The 22,788-nt window shown below is 38.1% G+C and overlaps 3 protein-coding genes across 3 annotated transcripts; 1 reads left to right on the top strand and 2 right to left on the bottom strand.

Annotated features, from left to right (window-relative positions):
• Positions 1–642: 642 nt before the first annotated feature.
• On the bottom strand, positions 643–4,776 carry wrnip1 (WRN helicase interacting protein 1). Its single transcript, XM_079451600.1, has 7 exons — positions 4,155–4,776; positions 3,634–3,828; positions 3,077–3,309; positions 2,663–2,886; positions 2,352–2,507; positions 1,594–1,673; positions 643–1,281 (listed from the first exon to the last, which is right to left on the bottom strand). The coding sequence occupies exons 1-7, from the start codon at positions 4,653–4,655 to the stop codon at positions 1,000–1,002; spliced, it is 1,671 nt and encodes a 556-aa protein (XP_079307726.1). The 5' UTR covers positions 4,656–4,776; the 3' UTR covers positions 643–999.
• Positions 4,777–7,038: 2,262 nt separating this feature from the next.
• Positions 7,039–15,148, top strand: gpaa1 (glycosylphosphatidylinositol anchor attachment 1). The gene is made up of 13 exons (XM_079452761.1): positions 7,039–7,413; positions 7,887–8,002; positions 8,121–8,300; positions 8,412–8,523; positions 8,878–9,025; positions 9,358–9,459; positions 9,535–9,731; positions 10,438–10,634; positions 11,570–11,723; positions 11,963–12,034; positions 12,298–12,494; positions 12,950–13,120; positions 14,012–15,148. Exons 2-13 carry the CDS (start codon positions 7,929–7,931, stop codon positions 14,253–14,255), a joined length of 1,848 nt encoding a protein of 615 aa, XP_079308887.1. The 5' UTR covers positions 7,039–7,413; positions 7,887–7,928; the 3' UTR covers positions 14,256–15,148.
• Positions 14,611–17,889, bottom strand: LOC306892036 (uncharacterized protein). The gene is made up of 2 exons (XM_079452762.1): positions 17,483–17,889; positions 14,611–17,212 (listed from the first exon to the last, which is right to left on the bottom strand). The coding sequence occupies exons 1-2, from the start codon at positions 17,565–17,567 to the stop codon at positions 15,840–15,842; spliced, it is 1,458 nt and encodes a 485-aa protein (XP_079308888.1). The 5' UTR covers positions 17,568–17,889; the 3' UTR covers positions 14,611–15,839.
• Positions 17,890–22,788: the final 4,899 nt, after the last annotated feature.

Here is a 22,788-nt window from a genome sequence, read left to right as displayed (position 1 = left end):
CAAAAGACCTTCTATCCAAATAAATTGTATGGTTGCTTGGTACCAATTCATCAGTCATGTGTTAATTGTAAACCAAAATAGGCCGATACTTGAAGACTGCATGCCCTCCAAACATAAAATGTTTAATTTAATTCAGAGTAACAAAACGTGTAAATGATTTATACTCTATGGATACTATGAAGAGCATACTATGTATATTGTATAATATGAAGAGTATACTATGTGTACTCTTCTGCTGTTCTTTATGCATTACATATACATATAATATGTATTAGTGCTAATAATAATAAAAAATAGATTTAATGTCCATGGTACTGAATATCATGCCAGCTTAATTCCACTAATGTTTTCATACTTTGAATGCTGTGGTTGGTGTGGTCAAAGGCATCCCTAAGGTTGCGTATTTTGAGTTTTTTGTTTCAGTGTGAAATCCTTTGTATGTTGGACCGATGTTAATGACAATTTACAATATTGGTGTTGGCGTTTTGGATCAGTGTGAATTGGAATGCATTCATTTTGTTTAAGAGTAAAGTATTCCTTTGTTGCTTTTGTGCCGATTCCAACTTCCAGATTTTAAATCACAGGTTGTGATCAGGTGATAGGCTTGAAGTATAATGTGACGTATGAGTGCTGCATTTTCTTATCCAGAGATAAAATGGTTTATTTGACGATGATGCGTTCCTATGACTGCAAAAACATGCAGTAGTTGATAGTTGCTATCCGTGTTTTAATCATACAGAATTTCGCATACATGTTTGGAAATACTCAAGTCTTAAAACGTTGCTAATTTAAACCGTGACCTAATCGGATGGAAAAACGATATAAAGAACAAAATATTAAAATTACATCTCTTTATAAAAACTTTTATAATATCAAACATTAACAGCAAAATCAATCTCCATTTTTTTATTTATAATATTAAAATTACTATTGAAAAAGTCGAAAATGTAGGCTAACAACAAACAATAAATTCTGCAAAATTCAAAAAATCTTGCGAGATCATGAATTTGTAGGTGTCCAGCTAAAAAAGTTCACACCCTGAAGTTCCTCAGGAAGATATTCTTGATCCACGGAGCCATTGAAGTCTGGGTTATATTTGTATCCTTTAGCGTAGCCAAGATTCTTCATAAGTTTGGTGGGGGCGTTACGTAGGTGAAGTGGAACAGGTGGTAAAGGGCCCTGGTGGTTTCTCAGAGAGGCCTTTACATTATTATAGGCCTTGTACACCTCCACAGATTTGGGGGCTCTGGCCATATAAACCACACACTGGGCTAGAATGACCTAAAATAATTAAAGAGACAATCACATTTTCAAAGGTGTACCTTTTCATTAGTGTGTGTGTCCCCTTAAAATAAAACCCACAACCTTTGTGCTGCTAGCACAATTCTCCATCAGCTAAGCTACAGGAACACCAGATGAAAGGTCAGTAATGTTAAAGATGCCTCTCTATGGCACATATATCTCTGTTCAGCTACTTTACATAGGCCTACTCACCTTAATGTGGGTTGAAGTCAAAATGACATTTCCCTTGCATATCATTTGTCTCCCTTTAAAGTGCAATGAAAAAAAGAAATCCATTCGGTTATACTGTACCTCACATTCTGGCATGCCCATGAAGTGACAGGCCTGAAATGCTGATACAGCCTGAGTGACAGCCACGGGGTCTGCCAGACCTACAATGGACACACAAATCAAGTTAACAATAACTTTGATTGATTCAGAAGTTAATGTTTGGTTAAAACAAAAAAAGGAAGTTAGGGTAACACAATATGTCAAAATATCGCAATTGTCACATTTGTTAGAAACTTAGAAATGTTTCAAACTTGAAAGTACTCAAAATAAGTTTAAATCAAGATATGCAACATGGTGAGGTCATAGAAGGGAAAGACTATATATACCCAATTTGTATTGCAGGTTTTACGGAGAGGCTTTTAATAAAGGATGGTGCAACCAAAGCTATCTTAAACATACAAGCATTGTGTGACCACCTGTTTCCTAACTAATTTTATAATGTGAAGCGTGTTTACAAGAAAAAAATGAAAAACGTGATTTTTTTTATGATCAGTGGTCCTCAACAAGGGGTCTCCAGCTGACTTCAAGGGGGCCTCACGATTACTACAATTAGCCCAAATTCTTTTTTTTAAATACTAGAAACAAATATTTATTATTATTTGGCTACTTTTACAATAAATAAACGTTTCTGATTAATGACCTTTTTTATATTTTATGAGTGGGAGGGTGCCGTTTGAATATTGTTGAATACAAAGGGGAGCCTTGGAGTCAAAAAGGTTGAGTACCTCGGCTTTACATTTTGATTACTCATCATAAATGTTAAAGGGGAAGCTACTTGCCAATATCCTCACTAGCAAACCGGACCAGTCTGCGAGCTACATAGAGCGGGTCTTCACCTCCTTCCAGCATCCTTCCCAGCCAATAGAGAGCAGCGTTAGCATCTGAACCTCTCATTGACTTGTGAAGGGCTGAGATACAGTTATAGTGCTCCTCGCCTGTGTGACACACACACACAGACATAAAAGGATCCCAGACATTTAAAGGATATAAAAAATAGCATCCTATCTTTTTATTATTATAATATATTATCCCTATGTAATTATGACATAAACAATATATTTTCACAGCATTTAAAACTCTTTGTTAATACCTGCTTTATCATAGAGAATGTGTGATCTCTGAAGGCCCTCCTTAATGTGTTGCTCACGCACAATTATCTGTTGAGGAGCTGCGTTGGGTTTGATGGAAGAGGTGCGCATCTGCGCAACACACGCCTGCACGGCCAGCTGGAGACCGTTGAGACCAGCCCGAGCATCACCATCACACAGGTGTGCTACGGTGTGCAGAGCTTTCTGTTCAATAAACACCTGAGGACTTAAGGCCAGTTCAGTTAAACACAGGCCTGCTTGATCAATCACTGGTTCTCTGGGGACCCAGATGTGAAAACCAAGTTTATAAAAAAATATGTTAGGGGTCAAATGATTATCATCCGTCTGGCTGATTTGAGTGACAGGGAGGCTGATTTAATCATTGTTTGAATCTGCAGAAGGACACAAACACTTACTCAGAGCAGAGTGTTGAAGAGCCCTGTTCTCCTGCAGTCTCCTGTAACACCTGCAGTCCAAGGAAGTCAACAGCCCGACGCAGAATCGAGCCCATCGCCTCCACCGACAACTTCTCCAGAACCAGAACCCTACAGCGGCTCAATAACGCGCTGTTCACCTGAAAGGATGGGTTCTCTGTGGTGGCCCCGATAAGAGTGAGGGTGCCACACTCCACGTGAGGGAGGAAAGTGTCCTGACATGAGGACAAGACCACAAATGAATGCTGATGTGAAGAAATGCGGACGAACAAGACTTAAGCACGCCAAAGCTTCCACAATAAAACTTGATAGGAGTTAAGAAAGGGTTTAAGAGAAATCATCTGCGTTAGACATCTGTCAAATATTCACCATGTCATTTGTGTCATTGTTTTATCATTTCAAATCTAGCAATCTTTATCCAGAAGTCTTGTATTGGTACAATATTGTACTTAGTTAAAGATACGACTTTCCTATTCCAAGTTTGGAAGAAAGATTCACAGTTTTTGAGCTACAGCTGCTTGAATTGTAATGTAACTGACCTGCTGGGATTTATTAAAGCGATGTATCTCATCGATGAACAGAATGGTCTTTCTCTTGCACAGACGGAGCTCATTCTGGGCCTGTTTGATCACTTCACGCACCTCACTGGTTGACGCGCTGGTGGCCGAGAGCGTCACAAAGCGTCCCGTGCCCTTCTTCTTAATGGAACTTGAAATAATGTGGGCCAGGGTGGTCTTTAACCAGTAAACACACAAAACACTGCACAGTTTAATGAATCAGACATGTAGAAGAATAATATTTGGACATCTCTACACTTGCCGTATGAAACAGTAGTTAACCTAAATGTCAATCATGAATCAGAATTAAGCCATTATTTCCCTTTAAGCCATTACACCAACATCAATGCTACAGAAAGCATTGATACACTGTGTAGTGTAAAGGTGAAACACTTGAGTATCGTTTAGTTCCTTTGGGGACAAACACAACAACAATACGCTGGTAATTGTCTTGCAGAGCTCAAAGAAAACATGGGGCAAACCGTTAAACACAAACCAGAGACCTTTCCACACCCCGGTGGACCCCACAGTATTAAAGATGGGATCTCCTGTGACTGCAGCAGGGATCTGAGTAGGGTCTGTTCTCCGACCAGTTTATTCTGCCCGAAATACTCATCCAGCGTGCTGGGTCTCAGTATTTCTGCCAATGGCTTTTCGTTTTTCAACATAAACGTTTTCGAAGTTGATGTGGCGGATGCTGCTGCTGGACATTCAGGTTCGTCCATCACTTTCACTTCTGCACACGTGACCTCCGATTCAACCTTGTGTCTGTGATCAGCGCCTTTGCTTTGAAAGAGAGAGAAGATCGATGCAGGCCGGGTGTCAGTGGTGTTGGTTCGGGCTTTTTTGGACGGTGGTGCGGGTGTGTCATGATCAAACGCGTCTTGACGAGGCTCAACGTGGGTCTGTAAACACTCATCCAAGTGGCCATTAATTTTACCTACTTCAAATTCCCTCGTGCAAACCGGACATCTAACGCTACCATCTGACGCGTCCTCCGCCATGTGACCTTTAGTGTTTTTAGTTCTCGACGCTTCGCATTAAAATACCTGTCGCGTGTTCCGCTATCCCACCATAAGCGCGATCTTCCTCGAAGTTACAAGGCGGGGACGACGATCTCGCGATATTATGTGAAGTTAGTGACTGCCGTTTAATACATCACGGGTTCCCAAAGTAGGGTCGCAACATGATTTCCAGAAATCTTTTTTATTAGGAATAATGTGTTTAATCATAAAGTATAACAAAATATGCATTTAAAAATAAACACATGCAAATTGTAAAATGTCAAGTTCCATTCAAACACTACATTTAATTTACACTTTCTGTGTTTTGGATCACCATAAAAATCTCAAATCATAAATAGGTTGGATGTTGTGAGAATTCCTCTGCAGATCTGGGAGGACAAAAACAAAACAGAGAGGCATCAAGATTTTGAACTCATTTATATTAGGAGCTACAAGTCTTTATATACGGTACCAAAAGACATCTGGAAGGTTTCATAGGTCCAGGAATTCACAGAATGACCAAATAAGGTACAGCATTGTAAGACAAAGAATGTTTAGTTTAGGGAATCCCCTCCTCCACAAAAATAGCGAGAAAAGAATCCCTTCCTCCAACTATTGAGCCAGGAATGTATTCAGTGAGCTTGACAACTTCACAATTCATTATTTTGCGGGCTTGTATTCATTTATGCAGAAATGAAATCTAACACAAATAAAAAGCCACCAGCCTTTGGAATGTCCTCCCCTCGATTGTGACCCCTGAGTTGATTACATCACATTAGCAACCGAATGAGGTTAGATGCAGAAAGTCAATGTTTGTATACTTTACCCACCTCCGAGGATAGTGGGGGTCTCGAGTCCGTTTGGGAACCTCTGTACTACACTGTTGCACGAAATAAAAAACATTTAAAGGATGAAAACCAACATTTCTTAATAAATGCACTTATTTATCCTATCCAACGCGTTGAGTAAAAAAATGGCAAATACGATGTGTGTTCGAGGTGTATATCTTAAAATCTAAATATGTTCACATTTCTATGTTCGCTCATTGCAAAGTGTCTTACACGTATTTGATAACAATAAGAATAACACGATTTAAAAAAAATATGATAACATTATTGAGATGCTTTCCTTTTTTTAACTTTTTCCTATGCATCATTTTTCTTTTGTTATTGTAATGCAGTGCTGTTTCTTTTTGGAAAATATTAATAAATAAAACACAAGCCCGGAAATTGAATTAACATAACTTCCAGGGACCCAAAAATGGAAACGCTGTCATCATTTACTCATCCTCTTGTCATTTCTTTTTTGCAGAACACAAATGAAGATATCTTGGCGGTACCCATTCACTTCAACTGTATGGATGGACACATGACATAACTAGTGCATGTGTAGGGGTATCACAGTTGTTTGGTTATCAACATTCTTCAAATATCCTTTGTGCTCTGGAGAATAAAGAAAGCTTTCAGGAAAGACAGGTTTGAAATGAAAATGGGGTAAGGGTGATGACAGAATTATCATTTTATAGTTTGTGTAGGCTACTCCTGAAAGAGAAGAACCTTGATTTTTGATAAATACACAGATTTTATTAAGTTAAGATTGAAATAATACATAATAAATGATTAACAAATGCAAATACCTCAAGGTTAGAACCCATTTCAATGCAGGAATTATTTCATAATGATGAACTGTTATAGGTTTATGACTAGTAAAAATGCCCTAAAAGTTGTTCATAAGACTTTTGTTGATGGAATAAGACCCTCATACTTTTATTTAAAAAATTGCTGTACTGCATTACTGTTTTATTATTATTGAACACAAAGATTTACAGGGGATGCAACACACAAGCACACATATACAACAAAACAAACATTAAATATCAAACAAAGACATCCATGACTATATTTATGTGTGTGTAAATATAGTAAATAAAAATAAACACAATAATAATAATACAAAATAAGTAACACATATAAATAAAAGTGTCCATCAAGAATCAGCAAGAGGTTGTAACTATAGTTTATTGCATTAGTAGTGCAGATTTCATATCTTTCTTATTAACCGAAGGACAAAGAGAATCATAGTTTCAAATTAACAAGCTGTACTGCATCACCATGACCTTTGTTTTTGAGTGACTTCTGATTATCTCAGTTTTCTAAAAAAGAGATCTTTAATATATTATGTACAGGTTCAATATTTGTTAAATAATATTCTTATTACGGGGAAATCCACATTCAAGTGTAAGTGCCATAGAGTTTTATTTGTGTATTTTTTTGACAATAATTTACTGTAAATATATTGTTTATGTGCATTTGTTATGAGCAAAATAAACAAATAAAAATATATGACCTTTATTAAATGAAGTGTACCAGTTTGTAACTGACCCATCCTGGGTTTTGACTAGAAGGGATAACAGTTACAGCTACCTCCACTCCACTGGACATGCGCACTTCAATACCGCATCATTTTTGTCAGGCTGAAAACAGTTGAATCATATTTTTATTATTATTGTAAGGTTATGTTTAAGGTCGGGGTAGGTGTGGCGTTAGCTAATGTAATTTAGTGTAATTATATGGCGAGATTTGGCACCACTTCCGGCCGTGGCTGTATTCCTTCTAGCAACAAACCTGACACCAAAGCGGAAGTTTGTGCGCACCATATTACTTCCTACCAGAAACACGGAACGAGCGAAACGAAATGAATGAATGTACAGCAGGTGCTGCTGTTAAACTGGATATTGATCATATTTCGGCATTTTAAGGTACTGTGCAGAGACACAATTATATGATATTAGTTTATTTAAACGGTATCGCCAGAGTTGTATTCGTTCTAAAATCGTATTTAATTGCCAATCGCAGCGGATGAGCAGGAGTAAAGATCAATACAGCATCACAGCTGAATACATTGACAGTTAACGATACATTCATCATTCTGGTTAGAAATCCATCTTAACATGTTTCAATATGATTCATTTATTTATGTATGGCTGTCATGTACATGCGGTTTCATGTGACGTTTCTCTATTGTTGACTCTTTATTGCAGCGCTTTACAATAATGATGATTTATAAATATTAAACTACGTGTATCAGAAATGTCAGGAAATTGTGGTGTTCTGTTAAGGAAAATGTTTATTCGCCTACTTGAGTAATGAAAGAAACAACAGTAAATGTTTGGAAAGGGGTCATTGAGATGTTTAAAAGCAACCCACACTAATATCAGCAATATACCCGCAGATCACAGTTCTCCTGGAAGAAAGAAACCAGTAGATTATCACAATGGGTCTGTTGTCTGACCCGAACCGCAGAAGGGCCTTGACCAACCTCCTGACCCGCCTCAACACGCCTATATGGTAAGTGTTCACTCCACTGCCGAATGTATCATCAAGTAAAATAAATATAACGTAAATATGTTTTTCTCATCAGCAAATGTGTTTCTTATATGGTTTTTCTGTTCATTTGTTTACTCAGTATTGTTTGCTACCTGGCGGCCATCATTTGGTTCATGGGTCTAGCATTTGAGCCCTTCACGCTACGCACATACATGTCAGAGAACGCCATGGGGTCTACCATGGTGGAGGAGCGGTTCCCCTCTGGAGAAAGAGCCTTGTCCACAGCCAAAGAGTTTGATGCACACAAGCGAAAAGCTGGGTGAGTCTCGCACAATCACCCCATTTGGTTCGAATGGTTTAACTGTATAAAATCTCAATTCAGGGATGTCATTGTTGCTCCAGTGTTGTCACACTCTCTCTTTCCGTTTAGTGGCATGCCCGTGGAGTGGTTGGTTAAGACGATGCAGGCTAGAGGACTGGAGGTGTTCACTCAGAGTTTCTCTCGCACGCTGCCCTTCCCTGATGAGAACAAAGAGCGCTACGTGAGTTACTTGACTGTATATATAATGACACTATACAGTATATAAGTCAGATGTTCAATTTGTAGTCGTGAAGGAATAACAAAGTTCTTGGCTTGGGAAAAAAGGTGTCGACTCTGAATCACACGAACAAGTCGTCTAACGTTCTAATTTCAGTTCCGGGTCAGAAACACCCGATTCCACTCAACAACCCAACTCCAAATGTTAATTAGTCTTCCAAATAAACACAGCTGAGGAGTTGAGTCAAGTGTTTTATATAGAGAGACATCTAAACCGATTTGGGAGGGGGACCCTGAGGACTGAAGCTTTAGGGGTTTGTCAAAAATGAATTACATATGTGTGTCCTCTCCTTTTCAGATGGTTCGAGGCACAAACGTGTACGGGATCTTGCGGGCGCCTCGAGCTCCCAGGACAGAGGCGCTGGTGATCAGTGCGCCATGTAGTCCTGGTAATGTCAACAACCAGGCGGTCGGTCTTCTGCTGACTCTTGCGCAGTATTTCAGGAGTAAGTCTACCGATACGCTGAAAATGTCGATTAAATTAGCTTAAAACGTAAACAAAAGACATGATTTATTTGGATTGGTTCACATTTGAGCTCTTTTTTGCAGCGAAAATTACATTTTTCATGATGAATGGCAATGTTTAGGTGCGGTGATCCAGAAATCTCTTTGTTTTCTGTAAGGAGACACACAGATAGTTTGCTGTTACAGTAATGCACGAGCATTATGTCAACGATCCATATTCTGGGCTTCAGGGAGCAGGGACACATATAAGCCTGTTTTGATCAGTTATTCTGCAGTGAGATTGATCTTGTTTTTTGTCCGTGTCATCCTGAAGATCAGGTTTACTGGGCCAAAGACATCATATTCTTGGTGAATGAGCATGATCTGATTGGCATGCAGGCCTGGCTGGAGGGCTACCATCACACTAACATTACAGGTGTGTACACAGTGGGGCAAACCTAAATGCTTAAAATAAAGTCATAAAATGAGATTTATTCTCACTTTTATTCAGGGATGGAGTACTCACCACTGCAGGGTCGGGCGGGGTCGATTCAAGCCGCACTCTCATTGGAGCTCAGCAGTGATGTCATCACCAGCCTAGACTTGATTTTAGAAGGGCTCAATGGTCAGCTGCCCAACCTGGACCTGGCCAACCTCTTCTATGCCTTCTGCCAGAAGTTAGGTGTTCTGTGCACCATTCAAGGAAAGGTGAGAGTCTTGAACTTTTGCTTTTATCCGGCCATGGAGCAAGCCGTGAATGATCACCATTATATCCTCGACCAAGTTTACAGGTTCTCAAAAACCAGCATAACTCCATTGCTTTTAATCCTCAAGGCATTTCACAACAGCATAGACAACATGATCAAATGCTGCGCATGCGTGCGTTCGTGGACTGCCCTTAGCTTCCAGCACTCATTCACAAAAGCGTTCTTTGCTAAACTTGTCTTTCCAATTAAGACTGAGATACCACCTCAACTGCTAGATGTCAATGTACCGTACGGTTTGTTTATATGAAACAAAACTACAGGACCCATTCAACAAATTGTTAATTTAATAAAATGAACATACAACAAAATTCAACAAATCGTTTATTTGATAAAAAATATAATAACATAAATAAGATAAAATATAAATAGTTCTATTATTAGACACTAACCTAACAGGGACCAGAAGTTAAATGCGGTCCCGTCACGCACGTCTAATGAATCCCTCTATATCGTTCATTCATTCTGTGGAATGCACAAAGATAGATTTGAAAGATACTGAAAACTTAAGGAGCCTATGTGACCCAAATTTACAGTTTTTATTCATTTAATTCCTTTTCATGATCATATAGTTCTGTAATGAGTGGGCTTAGATGAAAGTGTCAGCGTACGTGATAAGCATTTGATAAATGCTGTCAATTGTCTCTCAGCTCCAGAGGAATGACTGGGACACTACTGAGGGCTACACCCATGCAGCTCAGACCATGATGCTGATGGTGTTGAAACAGGCCAGCGGACGCGCTTGGGGTGACCACGGCCTATTTCTCCGATATCACATTGAAGCTGCTTCTATTCAGGGCATAAACAGTTTCAGACACTACAAGACAGATGTCACCACTATTGGCAGGTTTGTATCGTCTACACAATGCAGCATTTTAAACATAAGTTTAGTGAGAGTGGTGTATTAAACAAGCTGTTCTCATTCTCTGTTCTCTGGCTGGCATGTGATCACATATATATATATATATATATATATATATATTTATATATATATATATATATATTAGTAGTAGTTCCGTTTTAGTGCCACTTAAAGGCATGCTTCACCCAAAAATTCTCTCATCATTTACTCACCTTCGAGTTCTTACAAATATGTATAAATGTCTTTGTTCTGATGAACACAGAGAAAGATATTTGGAAGAATACTTATAACCAAACAGCGCCCCTCATTGATTCCCATAGTAGGAAAAATTACTTTATAATTTCTTTGTTCTGTTGAACACAAAAGAAGATATTTGAAGAATGTAGGACAGCAAACAGTTCTGGGGCACTTTTAACTACCATTGTATGTTTTCCTACTATGGGAGTCAATGGGTGCGAGATCTGTCTGGTTTCAAGCATTCTTCCGTATATCTTTCTCGGTGTTCATCAGAACAAAGACATTTATACACATTCGGAAGAACTCGAAGCTGAGTAAATGATGACAGAATTTTTATATAAAGTATCCCTTTAAAAATGTTTGTGCCTTAACTTTGTTCAGTTTATTTCTAGAGCACCATTTTATAATGTTCAATTATTTGAAGCTTTTCAGAAAATATTCAGGTCTATAGTTTATTTGATTTTTAATGAAGAGAAGTGTTGAAATAAAATAAAATAAAAAAGGGTTTCACATGCAGCTTTAAGCATTAATTGTTAATCTTTCAATCCAGCCTGCAGGTCGAATTTCACAATATGCATTTTGGTTGGCCTTTAATTTAGCCCACATCTGTGAATAAGTATGATTATATGAGTCCATCAGCCCATCATCTCTCTTGTCTGTGTCTGATTATATATGTTGGACAGGTTGCTGGAGGGAATGATCCGCAAACTGAACAATCTCCTTGAACGTCTTCATCAGTCATATTTCTTTTATCTCTTGCCTTCTCTGTCTCGATTTGTGTCCATCGGCTACTATATGCCCGCGTTTGGCCTCCTGGCAGTCATCTTACTGCTTCGTGTATCCACATCTCTCTCCTTCTTTATTATGCCTTTATTTATTTTTTGATGATGATCATTTGAATGGGACGGTTGGCCGTAATTCAAATAATAGTGCATATAGTAATAATAATTGTGATGTATTTCAAGACTTTTTTTTCGTTGTTTATAGCAAATAAGTCATTATGCATTAAGTCGTTCAGAACAATGCTCTTTTTGGTAAATCATGGTTGTGTGTTAGAATCCTTAACTTCAGCTCAGGCGTTGGATCTCTGGGTTCATCTGGATACACCTGTCCTGGCAGAGGTGGATGGAGTCAGTGAGGCGGAACAGGTGAGTGTCATTATATGTACAATGATGCTCACTCACTCTTGAGATGAAATCATCAGGCAACAAAAAAGACTGCTTTATTCTTGAGATCACATGATCAGCCAGTTTATTTGGTGACACTTCTTTTAAGTCTCATTTTTTAACTTGCTTGAAATAAAGAGTTTAGAAAACATACAAAAGATTAAAAAAAACAGTCAAGAACAACTGTCAAGCAATGGACGACAGGCACTGACTTGCGTTTCATTTGTTTTCTTGTTTCTCTGAAGTCATCCAGTCCTGGGTTGTTGTCAGTGTTGACCCCAGTGGTCATCAGTCACGTGACAGGCGTGGCGCTCTATCTGCTTCCCGTTCAGCTGCAGGAGATGGCCGTGGAGCACTTCCCCGTGTCTGAAACTGAAGCTGTTGTGCTCACCGCCATCGCCATCTATACCGCAGGGCTTGCTCTGCCGCACAATGCTCAACGGTAGACACATACATTTGCTCATCCAAGACTCAGTAAGACGCCTACTCAGGTAGCATTTTAAGGCAATGTAGGTGCTTTCTCTCAAAGCCAAGGCCCTTGTAAAAGGTAGCCAATTTAATATTCATCAAACACAAAAGTATTTTTCTGTAATTCCTAAGTAGTTTCCTGTAATTCAAACTAGATGGTTTTACCCAACATTTGAGGATGCTGTTTACTTTATATTTATTTGAGTATTGCACTATTAGCTTTGCAACTTGCAAACTATTGAAATCATTTGTGAGGGAGGTTTCCAAGTAGCAGTGTTATATATATTTGCTGCGGGTAGACATAGTGCTTGCAGAGATCATTCCACATTGGCGTCTGTTGAGGTTTCATGACGGTTACCTTTGAAGTCTCACTAGGTCTTCTGTGTTCATCAACACGGGCCACGTGTTTTGTGTCTACTTCTGTGACAGGCTGTTATCTGGAGAGGGTACAGAGCAGGGCTGGAGGGTGCTGAAACTAACCTCTTTGCTCTATCTGGCTGTGCTGTTGGGCTGCACGGCTCTCATTAATTTCTCTCTTGGATTCATCTTGGCCATCACACTGGTGCCAATCGCCGCCTGTATCACACCACACATACCCAGGTGAAAGAGGACCCAAAACCACACAACATTTTGTTTTTTAACTTCCAACACAAAGTCCTGCATTTGTATTTTCATTGGCCAGAAAAAGAAAACACAAATTTAAAGATGAATTTAACTTATAGAGTTATTTATTTACCAATTTAATTAAATAGTTTGCCCTATAATATAGATAATGTTCATTCTTTTGGACGATTCCTTTGTTAAATAGAATATCGTGCCAGCCTGGTTAATAGACCAGAACTGATTTTTATTTGCATCTTCGTTGTTAAAGTCATTACAAATGTCTGCAGTTTCGTCTTGAAACGCTACACAACCTGAAATAGGAAAATAAATTTGACATTAGCCGGGTTTCATCCAGACTCGATGCTATCTTCATTTCAAAGTTCGCAAGAACAGGAGGAAATACTGATGCGAAATTGGTGCGTTTCTATCAATTTGCTTGAACGGATCACGGAGGGATTCGTAACCAACAGTAAATAAAAAATATAAAAGATCTGGAAACCAGAAAGACAGCCGCTTCGTCTTGTGGCTGTAATATTCGCTATTGTCAGACTTTATTCGGCAAATGTCTTTCCATCCCATGAACTGTTTTTCGCCCCAAAAAAAACTTTAAGCGGGCCTAAAAACCTTTTTGCGTTTGAACGCTTTTATTTTAAAATGTTCAGTTTTTATCGCTCACGAAACTTCAAAATACGCATAAAAATCAGGTTGATGGAAACCTGGCTAATGTAACATGTAAATGTGACGTCAGCTTTACATTCTCTATACAGGGTTTATTTTTATGGGAAAAGCATAATTTAACTGAGACAATGTGATTGATGCTTTCAAAGTGTGTTTTTAAAAGCCTTTAATCGCCTTTCTGTCTTTGTCTCTTTATTTGTCTCTGTTTAGAGCTTTGAGCGCTCTGGCTGTAGTGCTGCTCAGTCCTGGCTTCGTGATCCTCTACTGCGTCTTTATCTATCAGGAGCTTATAGAATCACCTGTCAGCATCAGGGAGGGATGGATGCTCTACCTGTCAGTCATCTCTCAGGGCATTCTTGATCACTTCCTCTACGGATCGCTCGTCTACCCACTTTTAGCTCTTTTCATTTACCCGTGCTGGCTTATGTTCTGGAATATTCTCTTCTGGAAGTAACTAGCCCTGCGGAGCAGCTGTTTTTAAAACTAATTCTATTTTGTGCCAGCCATGAAGATTTATTGTTCAGATGTGGAGATTTTCTGCCTTGAGATGCTGGCAGAGAGGGATATCTCAGACCTGACGGAAGTCTAAGCAAGGAGAGTTTGTAGCTGGCCATTCAGTTGAATTCATTGAGCAAACAATTAAAACAAAGTTTTATTTCTTTCTATTTATTTCTTTTTTCAGTCTTTCGTTGGCACCGTTTGGCCAGACAGTTGAGGTAATGTGCACCAAGGCATGATGGATAGGATTATATGAATGGATATATGCCTTATAAAGCAGACATGTATGTTGATAGCCTCAAAATATTCTTGAAGTTTATTTTATTTGTGAAAATACTGCATTGAAAAGACTTCACAGTTTCTCTTCATGAATGGTTGTCAGTTTTGGAGCTAAATAACTTCATACCATGTACAGCTCAAGAGTTACAATAAAATAACGGATATATAGTATATAAAACTCCTGATCGTGTTTTCTTTGTTGTGTTCATTTTTCACATGTGTCGTTCTTTTGAGTTGCAGTTCACTGTAGCCCAACCATAACTCCAACATCTCAGGTTTTCTCATATTCAGTAAATTAAGTTGAATTATTAAATTCATAACATGTCATGCAAGAATGTCTCCATGTATGTAAAGTACTTTTCCACACTTTTGGTTTTTAAAGGTAATAAGTACAGGAATTCATACTTTCTAATGTTTCATTGATTATTGTTTCATTATTCAAGCTTTCTAACACTAATATTAATAAAACAGTTACAAATAAAACATACAAATGTTTTTCTTTTCATGTGAAAATGTATACACTGTGTGAGTACACTGTTTATTTGAGTAAACACAAATTCCTATTATACCTACACAAGCTTCAAATAACTGGAATACCCAAGTTAATAAAAATGGATCGGTCAATATTAGAAAAGAACCTATTTAATATTACAATTTAAATATGTAATATCTAAATTAAATATTATTTAGTCATGTCTAGATACACAGACATTTTGTATGAAGGGAACATATGGAAACTGGATTCAGACAGACACCATAACATCACATAAAGACCTGGCACAAATTCCTGTGAACTTTACAGGTACACTCCTACAGAATATTGTATTTCCATGCATGGTATTATTGCAAGTCTTTTCTCTATGCAATGCACACGGATGAAACCAACAAAAACATTTTTATCATTTCAGAAATTTTGTCCATTCTTGACCTCTCAACATTTTTGATTTAACAAAGAATCATCGGTAAGAACGTGGGAGATGTGTTCTTACCAAAAATGCTTGGTTTTGTAAACCTACAGTTGACCTGTCAAACCCTTGGGTTATGAATAATAATAAAAAAAGGTTCATATTTGATTAAAAGAACCTTCAGTAGTGTAATTCAACCAGTCAAACCAGTTTGTGATCTGGAATGTTGTGGCCTTTAACAGCATTGATCTTCTGACCTACACTTATTCGCTTTGTTGAATGATCTCAGACGTGAAATCATCTGATGTTAACATTGTCTAATTATCTGACCTTAAGATAAACTTGGATCTCTGTGACTACTTTGGACAGTGTTTTTTCTTATGAGCCAGCAGATAGATGGATGTGTTAAAATTCATTCCACATGACGGACAGGGGTAAATCGTGTCTTTCGTTTGCTCACTCTCGTGTGCTTTCAGGGTTTCTAAAGGAGGACATATCTGAACCTCCGACTGAAATTCTGAACCCTTGTCAGGCGGTTCTCCAGTATCATTTTGTCGGTGTTGTTTCGAGTAGCTCGGCCTGGTAAAGTCATCGACCCTGGCGTGACTTTTCAGGTGTATTATTAAGTGCGAGTGCAAAAGAAATTGTTTAGAACATAGTTCACAATCGAATGGCTTCCTGCTTTCTTCGGAGTGAATCAGCAGATGTTTTTTTAAATAAAACATCTCCGTAAACGTCTTGCCGGAGCGCTGCATTTCTTCTCCAGGATGAGTTTTTAAATGAGTCTTAAGGTCTCTTGAAAAGGCAAAACTCGCATCACACTGTTGACAAGAGAAAGGTTTCTCTCGGGTGTGAATTCTCATGTGACTGTTGAAGTTCGCCTTATGTGAGAAACATTTTCCACACTGATGGCATGTGAAAGGCCTCTCTCCGGTGTGAAGTCTTATGTGAGTGTTGAAGTTCCCTTTATGCGAGAAACATTTTCCACATTGATGGCACGTGAAAGGCCTCTCTCCGGTGTGACGTCTTATGTGAATTTTGAAGTTCCCTTTGTGCACGAAACCTCTTCCACACTGAGGGCAGATAAAAGGCTTTTCTTCATCGTGAAGTATCATGTGACTCTCGAGGTTTTTATTTAATATGAAACTCTTTCCACACTGGTTGCACGTGAAAGGCTTCTGTCCGGTGTGTATTATTTTGTGCTTGGTCAGCTGCTCCATGTTTCTAAAACGCGTTCCACACAGATTACATATTTCTCCGGTGTGAATTCTCGTGTGGCACTGAAGTGTTTTCTTTTGGGTGAAACGCTTTCCACATTGGTTGCATGTGAAAGGCTTTTCTCCGGTGTGAATTCGCATGTGATTCTTTAGGTTTCCTTTGAGTGAGAAACTCTTGCCACACAGTTTGCAGGTGAAAGGCCGTTGTCCGCTGTGAATTATCATGTGGCTTTTCAGGTTTCGTTTCTGCGTGAAATTCTTTCCACATTGTCGGCAGGAGAAAGGAGTCTCTCCAGTATGACTTCTTATGTGAATATTGAGAAGCCCTTCACGTGGGAAACTTTTCCCACATTGCCGGCAAGTGAAGGATTTGGACCCTGGTTTTTTTGTTCTTGTTTTTGAGACGATGCTTTCAGTCTGTAGGCCACCGACAGATTTCGCTCCAGTTCTCAGATGTTGATGGTTTTCCACATCACTGAATTTGTGAACGTCGTCTTTTATCGCCACAAGGTCTACAATGAAATGGACAAAAACAATGTTTAAAACTGAAACGTTTCCGGTGAAAATCACAGGTATTAACCATTTATAATACAGTTGTCAAAAATATGAATTTTTATTCTAATTGTCACATTATTTGTCAGAGGCAGCAAATCTGACAATAGTAGGCTACGTTTGAACCAAGTGAATCTTATAATGTTATCTAAACGTAACATTTTATGACAGATCTCTAAGAAAGGTCTGGATGAGAACTACGGATCATCACATCTTCTCCTCACGCGCACCTCTTTCCCCTTCAGCATCTTCACTTTCCGTTGTGCGGGGTTCTGCAGCCGTCACGTCATCAATCTCTTCTTTAATATCACACATGTTTACAACAGCATGTCACACAGATCTCAGTCGTTTGATGTTTTCCTGCTTGTTTGTCAACTTCTCTGTCACGATCGGGTTCATTAGATAAGTAACGATAAAGTAAATCATCCTGTGCCTCGCGTGTGAAGATAAACATAACAAACATCACACGTGTGCGTCACATTAATAACGCCGGGAGGTTTCCGTGAGATTATTGTTCATTTGATGGCGTTTGTAAAATGAGGAAGATTGAGCGGACTGAGCCGTTTAACAAACCTTAAATGCTAAAAACAATAGAACCACTACTGAGCGCCCGGGCCGGCGCAGCCCATATGACATCAGACGTACAAAATAAAAGTCTTTTTTATTTGCGGTTCAACAGCACTTTGCATCCACACCGTTGCTCTACTGCCATCTTTCTGATTTATGTCGCCAGGGCTGTTTTTCAAAAAAGAAGAATTGCTTTATACATATCTCCTACGTTTCCTCATTCTTCCATCATGTTTCCCTCTCCATTTTCCTTCAGATAGGAAGCAAACCTTTCTAATACATGACAAAAGTCACATTTACACCTTTACTATATTTTTCATCGTTAGTAACAACATGATTTTACTTAAAAACACACAATAAATTCACACAGCTGTCCTGAGTAATGTAATTACTTACTAAATGTACAAGATATGACTTAAATGTTTAAAACGGTTAAATTTGAGTAATTCATGTATTATTTTCTGGTGTTATAAATCAAGTTTATGTAGTAGGATTGAAAAAGGGAAATATGACTCTAAGGGACACTCCACCCAAAAATGGAAATTCTGTCCTCGTTTACTCGCCCTGTAGAATGTTTCAAACCTGTATAAATGTTCTGCTGAACACAAATGAAGATATTTGTAAATGTATTTATGAACAATTGTTACATGTAAAAAAGTGACAGCTTAGAAATGTTTTGCATTAAAAATGTGTACGTTTTATAATAATTTATAAAAATCTGTAGTAAAACAGGGAATCGGGGAGGAATCGAAAACAGCATCTAAGAATCGATTCTTGGAATCAAATCTTTCGATTCCCAAACCAGGGATTGGAATCGGATCGACTCCAAAGAATTCAGAATCGAACAGCCTTACTGCACAGATTCAAGGCACCCAGTGCCAGGTGCAGCAAAGCAGCCCCAAAACATAACCAAGCCACCTCCATGTTTCACTGTAGGTTTGGTGTTCACTTCTTTGATAGCTTGATTTTATTCATCTGTGAATATAGAGCTGATGGGGGGCACACAATGATACATAACAGCACAGTGACTACTTTTCTCCGTTTAAATCATCTGAATGACTGATGTGTGATACTAATCAAAGAAACTAACTAGTTTGAAATAACACGAAAATCCAATTGTTTATGATATTTTCTATGGGGTACCAACAAATGTGTCCAGGCCATTTTAGAATATCTTTGTAGAATAAGCAATAATTCATCTCTTTTCACAGCTTCTTTCGTTTATTCTATGACGTACCAAAGGCATGCATGTATACATGATACAATAGTTTTTCATTTCATCACTCTTCGGGAGGAATGAAGCATTATTTTAATGAGCTGTAAGGGTAACAACAAATTTGAGCACGTCTGTATTTAAAAGTTAGTTACAACTAAACAATAATGTACAACATTCAACTACACACACATTGATTTAAACATCAATACTTGGGTCCCTGAAGATGAACGTTATTCACTGTGACAAATCCGGACAACGCCTTTTCACGTGAGCCAGCAGATAAATAGATGTGCTGAAATTCATCCCGCATGACGTGCAGGGGTACGTCTTTTCTATGGTTTGCACACTCCCATGTGCTTTCAGGATTTCTGAAGCAGGGACGAAATTCCCACGATGTGAACCCCTGTCAGGTTTCTCATCAGTGCCGTTCTGTGTCCAGTCATCGGCCTCAGAAAAGACCTCTCCACACTCAGAGCTGCTGTGCGCTTTAAGGTTCTTGACTAAATGCTCTGTGGCGTCTTCACCCCAAATAGGTTGTTTGTCTTTAGAGTGCATGCGCTGATGGTATCTTAAAGTTCTCTTGTCTGCAAATCCTTTCTCGCAAACACAACATGCATACACATACTCTCCAGAATGAATTTTCAAGTGACCTTTTAGGTCTCCCGAATATCTGAATTTTTTTCCACACTGAGGGCATGTAAAGGGCTTCTCTCCAGTGTGAAGTCTCAGGTGAATCTTAAGGTTTCCTTTATATGCGAAACTCTTCCCACACTGAGGGCAAGTGAAAGGTTTCTCTCCAGTGTGAACTCTTACGTGATTCTGAAGGTTCTCTTTATACATGAAACTCTTGGCACAATGAAGACATTTGAAAGGCTTCTCTTCGGCGTGAAAACTCTCGTGAATCTCAAGGTGTTCTTTAAATCTAAAACTACTCCGGCACTCCCGGCATGTGAAAGGTTTCTCTTCGGCGTGACTTCTTATGTGAACATTTAAGTTTTCTTTATTGACAAAAAACTTTCCACACTGAGGGCAAGTAAAAGTCTTCTCTTCGGTCTCCATTCTCTTGTGGATATATGTTTCCTTCGAGAAATGTTTCTTCCAATGATTAGATTTTTGATACTGATGCTTCTCCTCCATGTTGTTCATTTCTCAATTTTCCTCTTTCGTCCATCTGATCTGAAATAAAATAGTATTTATATATATGTTATAAAGAATATAAAAAAGACAGAGGACCAAGCTTCTGTTTAAACAAGCTTTGCCGATCATCTAATCTAAATAAACTGGGCATCTCTGCGAAGTGTACTTTCAAGTAATGAAAATACTTCATCACATAGACGGATCATTCTACGGAAATGTCCATTTTTCTGTCCCTAGCCTTTACAGAAATATTACACTTGAAAAACACTTTAGGGTTACAATTTTTTTTATATTTTAAAATGAAACAATATGTTATTTGAACAATTACATCTTCTTGAGCCATCAATTTGGCAATATTTGATTTTTATTCATTAATTAGAATTCCAAGCACCACAGAAGTGCTCGTCCCCACAGTCCTGTAAAGAGGGAAAATGCTTTATTTTGAGGTCAAAAACGGTGTTTTCTTCCATTTAAAATACAATAATGTGTCCATAACTATCAAATATATGATGTAAATTACATTAAAAATCTAAATGCTAAATAAATATTATAAAATATATAATGAAAGTAGTGGTCCCCTGGAGTTGTGTCACTGGTGTTACCGTTTAACAAAAAAGCTCCTATCTTTAAATAAAAATAACACTGATGACATCACTTGACTTCCTTCTTCCAATTTCCTGGAGATCTAGGAAGAGAAGCCCATGGTAAGTCCACTGTCTCTTTTCAATTATCAGAAATCTTCTCATTTATCTCATGATTTCATATGAAGCTTTTAGTCAAAGTCACTGGTATGACCTCCTTTATTGTTTGGGAATTGTAAAAAAATAGAATACAAATGGATTAAACAACTTAATTTAGTGAGTATACAATGATTGACAACATGTGGTTTGATACCTTGCAGCAGCCATTTTTTAAAATGCAGTTTTGGTGTTAATGTCACTGGTGTTACCTTCCTTATAGGAAACACTGGTGAAGATCAGTAACACCAGTGACTCCCTTTTATAGATAAACTTCGTTCAAAGCTATTCATTTAGCATAAAATAGCACTAAATCACAGTGCGATTCTAACTTTTCTTTGTCATTGTTAATCCTCCTTTGGTCAGGTATTTCTAAATTGAGGTTATGGCTAAACTGAGTGCAGCGAAACTGAAAAAGCTTAGGGATGCTGATCGTGAACGCAGAGCAGAGTATTTGCAGAAAAGGAAACAGAGCTATCTCCATGACATTGACACACAAAAAAGAAAGAGAATAAGTGATTTGAGTGAAAGGGAGAAGAGATATGAGCGAAATGCATGGAGGGTCCGTCAGCAAAGATGCAGGCAAAGAGTCAGAGTAGAAGCATTGACACCCCCATCATCACCAGATAGATCACCCAGCGTTTCAAGGTACAAAACTTCTCTCTAGTCACATCAATACCATCTCACATAACCTTTTCACTAACTCCTTCCCCATAACCTTTTCTTCACATTCACACACACACACACACAGAAAAAGAGAGACACATAGACATACAGAGAGAGCAAGAGAGGGTTAAATGAGTGAGAACTTTTTTTTCAAGAAAATATTTTGCTTTAAAGCCTAATTCTTAAGTGTAACAGAATTCAATGAAATTAAAGGATTGTATCATTGCTTGTTTATAACTGGTGTTCAAATATTTTCATTGTTATAGCAAATACATGGTTGCGCACTTGAACTAACATCATTCAGTCACACTTTTAACAAACCTGATTAAAATAAATTAAACAATCTCTTTATTAGTTAGATTATCATTCATTTTCTGTACCTCTGACTGCATGTACTGAATTTAAAAAAATATATATTTCATAAACACCTTTAATATTGCTAAAGAAGTAAGGTAACACCAGCGACAAAAAAAATCTTTAAGTACATGCAAACAAAAAAATATAAAAAATGAAGCTGTCATTTATGTGTGCTCATAAAGTCAAAGGGTAACCTAATAATGTGGTCTAAGTTTAAATGTTAGAAAAATAAATCAATTTTAAGACATACCATATTTCTTGCCATACCAAAAGTGGACGTTTCTGTAGAATGACCCAGATAGCGTAATATTTATATACGGGTGTGAGCAGTTTAATGGTCAGTGGGGTGGTTTCCCGGAACAGGGTTTAAGACTAGTCCCAGACTAACTCAAACATTAGAGGTGTCTTGATTGAAAAACAGCTTGCGCTGACATATCTTAAAATATATTACTGTGATTTGTCTATTAGTGCATGTTTTGTCTCAAGATACACAACAGGAATGTTTTTTAAAAGGAATTAAATACCCTAATTTAATTAAGCCCTAGTCCTGGTTTAAACGAATCCCTGTCCGGGAAACCGGCCCCATTATGTTATGTATGGATGCGAAACAAGTAACTTGCAGTGATATAATTGTACCACAAGAGGGCAGAAGTAGTATAGCTTTCCGTTGCCTTCTTGCTCGTGTTCTTTTTAGGCAAATAATAATAAAACATCCGTAAACCTTATGATGTCATATATTATATAGTAAATTAAACATTCTCTTTCTTCTGCGCGCTTCTCGGTAACTTATTTCTACAATAACGTCAATGTGTCCGATTGATTTTCGCTGTTAATTCCAAGAAATTCTTATTTTTAC

The sequence above is a fragment of the Barbatula barbatula genome (genome assembly GCF_947034865.1).
Source record: "Barbatula barbatula genome assembly, chromosome: 3".
NCBI lineage: Eukaryota > Metazoa > Chordata > Actinopteri > Cypriniformes > Nemacheilidae > Barbatula > Barbatula barbatula.
The sequence above is the reverse complement of the archived record's forward strand: the minus strand, read 5'-3'. Positions and strand labels throughout refer to the sequence as shown.

Bases quoted from the DNA above. Each gene is read 5' to 3' on its own strand.
- gpaa1 (XM_079452761.1), top strand. From the start codon at position 7,929: ATGGGTCTGTTGTCTGACCCGAACCGCAGAAGGGCCTTGACCAACCTC. The intron at 8,301-8,411 runs GTGAGTCTCGCA...CTTTCCGTTTAG, and splicing joins GCACACAAGCGAAAAGCTGG to TGGCATGCCCGTGGAGTGGT. The intron at 12,495-12,949 runs GTAGACACATAC...CTTCTGTGACAG, and splicing joins CTGCCGCACAATGCTCAACG to GCTGTTATCTGGAGAGGGTA.
- LOC306892036 (XM_079452762.1), bottom strand. From the start codon at position 17,567: ATGTGTGATATTAAAGAAGAGATTGATGACGTGACGGCTGCAGAACCC. The intron at 17,213-17,482 runs GTGCGCGTGAGG...ATTTCATTGTAG, and splicing joins AGATGCTGAAGGGGAAAGAG to ACCTTGTGGCGATAAAAGAC.
- wrnip1 (XM_079451600.1), bottom strand. From the start codon at position 4,655: ATGGCGGAGGACGCGTCAGATGGTAGCGTTAGATGTCCGGTTTGCACG. The intron at 3,310-3,633 runs GTCAGTTACATT...TCCTCATGTCAG, and splicing joins GCTTTAATAAATCCCAGCAG to GACACTTTCCTCCCTCACGT. The intron at 2,887-3,076 runs GTAAGTGTTTGT...ACTGGCCTTAAG, and splicing joins TCTTCAACACTCTGCTCTGA to TCCTCAGGTGTTTATTGAAC.